The following is a 7,812-nucleotide window of genomic DNA, read 5'->3' as shown; positions in this document are numbered from 1 at the left end:
ATTGTACAGTAGGCCTACAATGATTAATAATCATTTTATTCTTTGCTTCTTGATTTCTATAAAAAAATAAATACAGACAGACAGAATACACCAGGAAATTTAGAATGTCATTGTAATGGTCACTCATTCATGAAATGTAGCTCCTCCCTCCTGCACCGCACTAGCGTATAGCGTGCCGGTTCTAAGAACGTATACATGTTTGTATTATACTGTTAAATCAGTTATCTTGTATTAGCTGTAGTGAATAAACGTAGTGTTAAACAATCCCGTCTTGGGTCAGTAATTTATAATACAAATCCCTTTAAGGGTCCGAAATGTTCATATATATAATCAGAACATTACATTGGCGACGAGGATAAAGCGTGCTTTTCGAAGAATTATGGAATACAATTTATCAATTTAATCAGTGCAATAAAACAGTGGATATTTATGAACAATTGAACTATGGCTAGCATTCCGGAATTTCCGAAATTTGAAGTTTACAGTGATGAACAGTCTGCAGGTGTAAGATGGAACAAATATGTCGCGAAATTAGAGAATTTATTTGTGGGAATGAACATAGACAAAAATAAAAGAAAAAAGGCATTGTTATTACACTACTCCGGAGATGAAGTATTTGAAATATACGAGACGCTCAACCTTGGAACTACCGACGACAATTATACAGAAACAAAATCTGCGCTTCATGACTACTTCATGCCAAAAAAGAATAAAGAATTCGAAAGATTTGAGTTTAGAAATCTGAAGCAAAATCAAGGCGAAACAATAGATATGTATGTAACGAAATTACGACAGAAAGCGGAACATTGTGAATTCAGTGATAAGGATGGTGAAATTAAAAGTCAGACAATACAAGGATGTGTATCAAAGAAATTAAGAATTAAGTGCTTAGAAGAAGAAAAGGATTGAAAGATATCCTAATTTTAGCAAGAAGTATGGAAATGGCGGAAAAACAAGCAAACGCAATGGACAGACATGACAGTCTTCCGGTAAACAAAATTAAGAAACATCCTTCCCAGCGACGAAAGCCTAAAAATCCTGCTTATCAGAAAGAAATACAGAAGTGTAGAAACTGCGTAAACTTATCCACATGCGCGAAAATGCCCAGCCCTTGGCGCAAAATGCAATTACTGCCATAAAAGAAACCATTTCATTGGGGTATGTCGTAAACGGCTGAATTCAAAAGGACAACTACACGAAATATCCGAAAATAACAATGGCTATGAAACCAACAGTGAAGACGAATCTTGTTCTGAAACGGATGTGGCTTTTGGACTTAGTGTTGTAAAGAAAATTTCAAACAAAAAAGTGCCAAAAGTAAACTTAAAAGTAAATGGTGTTGACGTGACTTTCCTTGTTGACACAGGAAGTAGCTTGAATATTCTCGACGAGTCTTCAATCGACAAAATGAAACCGAAGCCAAAAATCCAGAAAACAAAAACAAAAGCATATGCATTCGGTCAAAACAAACCATTGTCTATAAAAGGGAAATACGTATGTGTCATAGAATCGGGTCCTAAATTCGCAACAACGGATTTTCATGTCGTGAACGGTGCATCGGAAAATTTGATAAGTTATGAAACCGCCGTGGAGCTTGAAATTGTACCAGTCATACAGACTATATCTAGTAACAAGAGCACCGCCTTGCGGGTGCTGACGCTCATCTGATTTTTTTTGGTAATAGAAATATTGTCCTACCCATGATTTTCTAAGTCTAAAAAGGGCCATCATTCTTGCAAAAAGCAGGATAGAGTTATGTTTCTTGATGTTCAGTGTCCACTTATGATGGTGAAAAACTGTTGCAAGTTTTAAAGCAATAGCTTTGATAGTTTATGAGAAAAGTTGACTTAAACATAATACTCAACCAAGAAAATGATTTTCTAAGTCCAAAAGGGGCAATAATTATTGCAAAAAGCAGGATGGAGTTATGTTGCTTGCTGTACAAGGTCAGCTTATGATGGTCAACAAGTGTTGCAAGTTTCAAAGCAATAGCTTTGATAGTTTAAGAGAAAAAGTTGACCTAAACATAAAACTTAACCAAGAAATCTGATATTTTCTAAGTCAAAAAGGGGCCATAAATCTTGCAAAAAGCAGGATGGAGTTATGTTTCTTGCTGTACAGGGTCAACTTATGATGGTGAACAAGTGTTGCAAGTTTTAAAGCAATAGCTTTGATAGTTTAGGATAAAAGCTGACCTAAACATAAAACTTAACCAAGAAAACTGATTTTCTAAGTCCAAAAGGGGCAATAAATCTTGCAAAAAGCAGGATGCAGTTATGTTTCTTGATGTACAGGGTCAGCTTATGATGGTGAACAAGTATTCCAAGTTTCAAAGCAATAGCTTTGATCGTTTAGGAGAAAAGTTGACCTAAACATAAAACTTAACCAAGAAATCTGATATTTTCTAAGTACAAAAGGGGCCATAAATCTTGCAAAAAGCAAGATGGAGTTATGTTTCTTGCTATACAGGGTCAGCTTATGATGGTGAACAAGTATTCCAAGTTTCAAAGCAATAGCTTTGATAGTTTAGGAGAAAAGTTGACCTAAACATAAAACTTAACCAAGAAATCTGATATTTTCTAAGTACAAAAGGGGCCATAAATCTTGCAAAAAGCAAGATGGAGTTAAGTTTCTTGCTATACAGGGTCAGCTTATGATGGTGAACAAGTATTCCAAGTTTTAAAGCAATAGCTTTGATAGTTTAGGAGAAAAGCTGACCTAAACATAAAACTTAACCAGGCAATGCCGATGCAGACGCGACGCCGACGCCGACAACCGCTCAAGTGATGACAATAACTCATCATTTCTTTTTCAAAAAATCAGATGAGCTAAAAATGAGAAGTTATTAGACTTATATGACAAATACAAACCAGTGTTAAATGGGCTAGGAAAATTAAAGGATAAGCAAATCAAATTCCATTCGGACGAAAGTGTAATACCTACCGCCCAGCCAGCTAGACGCATTCCGTTTCACGTCCGTGATAAAGTTGCATAAGAGCTCGAGAAACTTGAAAAACTTGATGTAATTGAAAAAGCCACAGGTGCGACACCCTGGGTCTCGAACTTGGTCATTGCTCCGAAACCCAAGTCTCCGAATGATGTCAGAATTTGTGTAGATATGGGTAAAGCGAATCTAGCATTAAAGCGTGAAAGACATGTCGTGCCTACAGTGGATGACATAATAATGGAACTAAATGGCTCCAGCGTGTTTTCAAAGGTGGACCTTTACAAAGGGTTCCATCAGCTCGAACTTTCCGAGGAATCAAGAAACATGACCGTGTTCACGAGCCATGTTGGACTTTGGAGGTACAAACGGCTAAATTTCGGTGTAAGTGTAGCCCCAGAAATTTTCCAAAATGAAATACGGCAAGTGATAAATGGATTAATTAATGGTGTGCTGAACATTTCAGATGACATAATCATTCATGGGAAAACACAAACAGATCATGACTCGAACTTAGAAGCACTTCTGCAACGGCTACAAGATAGAAATCTGACACTCAACAAAGAAAAATGTGAATTTGGAAAAAGCAAAATAAAATTCTTCGGATAAGTCTTTCTGAATCGGGAATATCACCAGATCCTGAGAAAATCACTGCTATCAAGAACGTTGAAAAGCCGAAAAATCAGGGCGAGGTTCGATCTTTCCTTGGAATGACAAATTACGTGTCAAGATTTATTGAAAACTACTCTACAATCTCAGAACCCCTCAGACGCTTAACACAGCAAAATCAGCCATTTGAATGGACAACACAGCAGGAAAACGCGTTTCATCAACTGAAAAATGCATTAGTCAGTGACAAGGTCATGGCATACTTTGACCCGTCAAAACAAACAGAACTGTGGGTTGATGGAAGTCCTGTTGGTGTTTCTGCGATCTTAGTTCAAGAAAATCGAATCGTGTCATATGGAAGTAGGTCACTTACACCCGTAGCGCAACGATACAGCCAAACAGAGTGTGAGGCATTGGCTTGTGTTTTTGGTTGCCAGCATTTCCACCTTTATTTGTTTGGAAAAGAGTTTACATTAATCAGTGATCATCGTTGTTTAGAATCAATATTCAATAACACCAAGCAAATTCAGTCAGCGCGCCTTGAAAGATGGAGGTTAAAATTGACAACTTAAAATTTCAAAGTGAAATATCGTGCCGGAAGCCAAATTATCTCAGACTACTGCTCCAGACATCCAGTTAAAGAGCAGCCAATTGAAAGCTTTGCTGAAGATTACGTCAAATAACAGTTGGTCGAAACAATTATGTTACCAAGATGACAGCTTCAGGAGTTATCAAACTGTGAGCGAAGAGCTAACTGTCGTGTCACTCGATGAAGGAAATGTTTTATTGCACGGCACGCGACTGTGCATTATTGATTCGCTGCAACAAAAGGTCGTTAAGCTAGCACACGATGGTCTTCAGGGTCGTGTTCGCTGCAAAGCACTTTTGAGAGAAACATGTTGGTTTCCATACATGGATACACATGTAGATGAAATGTGTAAAAACTGCATACCGTGCATGTCCGCTTCTCCCTCAACAACACAAGAGCCTATAAAACCCAGTCCGTTACCAAAACAACCTTGGGACGAAGTATCCGTGGATTTTTGTGGACCTTTCCCGTCAGGCGAATATTTCATGGTAGTCATATGTGACTATAGCAGATATCATGTTGTAGAAAAACTCCATAGCCTTTCTGCGCAAACAGTTATTCCACATCTTGAGAAATTATTCAGTTTGTTTTCTATCCCAAGTGTCATGAAAACTGACAATGGATCTCCATTCAACAGTCAAATCTTCTCGGACTTTGCAGATCGTTTTGGTTTTAAACATAGAAAAATAACACCACTCCATCCAATGGCAAACGGTACAGCAGAAGCATTTATGAAGCCTTTAGTTAAAACCATGAAAACCGCATCAGCATCAGGAAAGAACTTTAAAACTGAAATCAGTAGTTTCCTCATGAACTATAGGAGTACCCCACATCCAAGCACTGGGCTTTCTCCGTATGAACTCATGTTTAACAGAAAAATGAAAACAAAACTTCCCCAGTTTTCAGTTTTCAGAAAGGATAAGTATGTCAGAGAAAGAGACACTAAAGCAAAGATGAAAAATAAACGTTATGCCGACATCCGACGGAAAACGAAGTATTCAACAATAAAACCTGGAGACAAGGTACTTGTGAAACAAAATATAAGGAATAAACTTGACACACCATTCAGCTCTTCAGGCGGTAAGGTAATCTCGAGAAAAGGTTCTATGGTAACAGTTCAACACAATGATCGTACAATTACCCGTGACATATCCCATTTCAAACCTGTAAACTCATTTAACGACAACGACCAGCGTAAATCCTCTTCCGACGCCGACGATACCTCACTGCGAAAATCAGGAAGGAAACGAAGACCCCCTAGAAGGTTTATAGACGAATAATAGTAAATACAGTGTGTATAAATTGCCTAAAAAAATGTGTCTCAATTGCAAAAGAAAAAATTCATACACTTATGGATTAATTTAGTTGGAAGTGTTCTAATGTTCAGGTCATAATAAAACCTGGAAGTACAAAAAAAAAGTGTGATTCTATTTGTGGCGTGTTTTAAATAGCCAGGTCATAATAAAAACTGTAAAGTGCAAAAAGTGCAATTATACTGCGAAGTGTTACAGCCAGGTCATAATAAAACCTGCAAAGTACATATTCTATTGCAAAACAAATGAGCATAACCACTGCCGGTGGTCATTTAATGTCTAGTGTTTTTTTTTCTTGTTTATAATCTAAATATCTGGTTCCACAAACTAGCTCTTTAATTTGCACAGCTGTGGATAATAAAATATCAGCGAACGCTATCACGGGGAAAGATTAATGAGCGTCGGACAAAATGGACATTAACTTTACAAGCATTTAAAACAAAATTTCATGGTGTTTTCACAGACTATTCTGGTGTCATGATGAACATTAGATAATAATCCCTTAATTTTACAGACATTATTTCTTGTATTCGGTAATAATGACATTCTCAAGAACAACTACGAACTTATAAATGAATCGTAAATCTGAATATGTGAAGCTTAATGATTTGACACTGACATTTATTTCGTTCTGGGAAAACGACTCTAACCTCATGAGAAGGAATACATCATTATGCATGACAAATGAGTAAATAGGGAATTGATCGGATACTGTTGATATTTATTTTCTTTAAAGTTTGATGCTTTTTCTTTGTTTGTGTTATAAGCTTCACATTATATTTTGTTCTTAGAAAATACGATTATAAGATTTTAAATCTGAAGATAGGAGGGATGTAATGGTCACTCATTCATGAAAAGTAGCTCCTCCCTCCTGCACCGCACTAGCGTATAGCGTGCCGGTTCTAAGAATGTATACACGTTTGTATTATACTGTTTAATCAGTTATCTTGTATTAGCTGTAGTGAATAAACGTAGTGTTAAACAATCCCGTCTTGGGTCAGTCATTTATAATACAAATCCCTTTAATGGTCCGAAATGTTCATATATATAATTAGAACATTACAGTCATAGAAAACAGAAAGATTTTCAATAATATGTAAAGCAGTTTTTCTTATTGATGTTAAATTTCATGCTGATACTTTTATTTGTCAACAACTTTGTTGTTTTGTTAACACAGTAACTCATAGCAAAGTTGCAACATCCAATATAGGAATTGTTTATATCTATTACAGAGATACAGTCACATGGTGCAAAATTTTGTTTAATATACAAAACAAAAACAGGTGAAGTGCCTCCATTTGAACAAATTTGAAAGAAGATATGGACATGTTAAATGAAGATAAGCCAATCGTTGAAAGGGGGAAAAGTCATTTAAAGACATTTCTAATTTTAACTAAAGTGGCTTCTTAAAGGGGCCAAGTGGCTGATTTGAACAAAGTTATACAGGACTGTTTAAGAATGCTACAGATCAATTCTGTTGAAGCTGCATCCAGCGGTTCCTGAGAATTTGTTTAAAGGTTTTCCTATTTTTAGCTCTAGTGCCCCTACAAGTGGTCAAGTACCCCCATTTGAGCTTTAGCTCTGACAGTCCCTAAATGGGGCCAAGTGCCAAACATTATACTGATGCTATAGACCGAGTCATCAGGCAGTTCATGGAAAGAAGATGTTTAAAGGTTTTTGTTCTATTTTTAGCTTTAGTGGCCCCTAAAAGGGACAAAGTTCCCTCATTTAAAGAAATAGGAGAAGACCTTACAATGATAATACAGGCCAAGTTTGAAGAAGATCCATCAAGCAGTTCATGAGAAGAAGTCATTTAACATTTTTCTACTTTCAAATCTAGCGGTCCCTTAGAGGGGGCAAGTATCTCATTTTGAATGAACTTGAGAGAGGAACTTGACAGGATGCTACAAACAAGTCCAACTTGGAAATTAAATGTAGAATGAATTATGAAATGTATGTGTAAACTTGCCTTCTCATCCAAAAAGGTTTCTGTGAAATGTCAATCTAATGCATTCTACCTGGTTTCAAAAATATGCAGGAAAATGTCATTTTGGGACATTTTATCTACATTTTTATATGAGTTCTAGAGATACTCAAGAAAATCTATTCGGAACTGGACATTTTCCAACTGCAAAAAGGGAAATAATTTAGCCAAGTCAGAGTTTTTGGACACTGTATATTAACCTGTCTTATGATCCTAAAAGCCAGATGTAAGTTTCAAAATAATACCTGTATCAATTCCTGAGATATTCAAGGAAAGCAAATCAGAAGAGATTGGATCAGACAAAGCAGTTGCAACACATATAGCTCCCTGTATACTTACCAGCAGAACTGTTACCTCGTTCAGTAGGTCCAGG

At 36.6% G+C, this 7,812-nt stretch overlaps 1 protein-coding gene across 1 annotated transcript; it reads left to right on the top strand.

The window, feature by feature from the left end:
* The first annotated feature begins 4,465 nt into the window (after positions 1-4,465).
* Positions 4,466-5,422, top strand: LOC128553977 (uncharacterized protein K02A2.6-like). The gene has a single exon (XM_053535173.1). The coding sequence runs from the start codon at positions 4,466-4,468 to the stop codon at positions 5,420-5,422; it is 957 nt and encodes a 318-aa protein (XP_053391148.1).
* Positions 5,423-7,812: the final 2,390 nt, after the last annotated feature.

Source organism: Mercenaria mercenaria, unplaced genomic scaffold, assembly GCF_021730395.1.
Source record: "Mercenaria mercenaria strain notata unplaced genomic scaffold, MADL_Memer_1 contig_4578, whole genome shotgun sequence".
In the NCBI taxonomy this organism is placed as follows: Eukaryota; Metazoa; Mollusca; class Bivalvia; order Venerida; family Veneridae; genus Mercenaria; species Mercenaria mercenaria.
The sequence above is the reverse complement of the archived record's forward strand: the minus strand, read 5'-3'. Positions and strand labels throughout refer to the sequence as shown.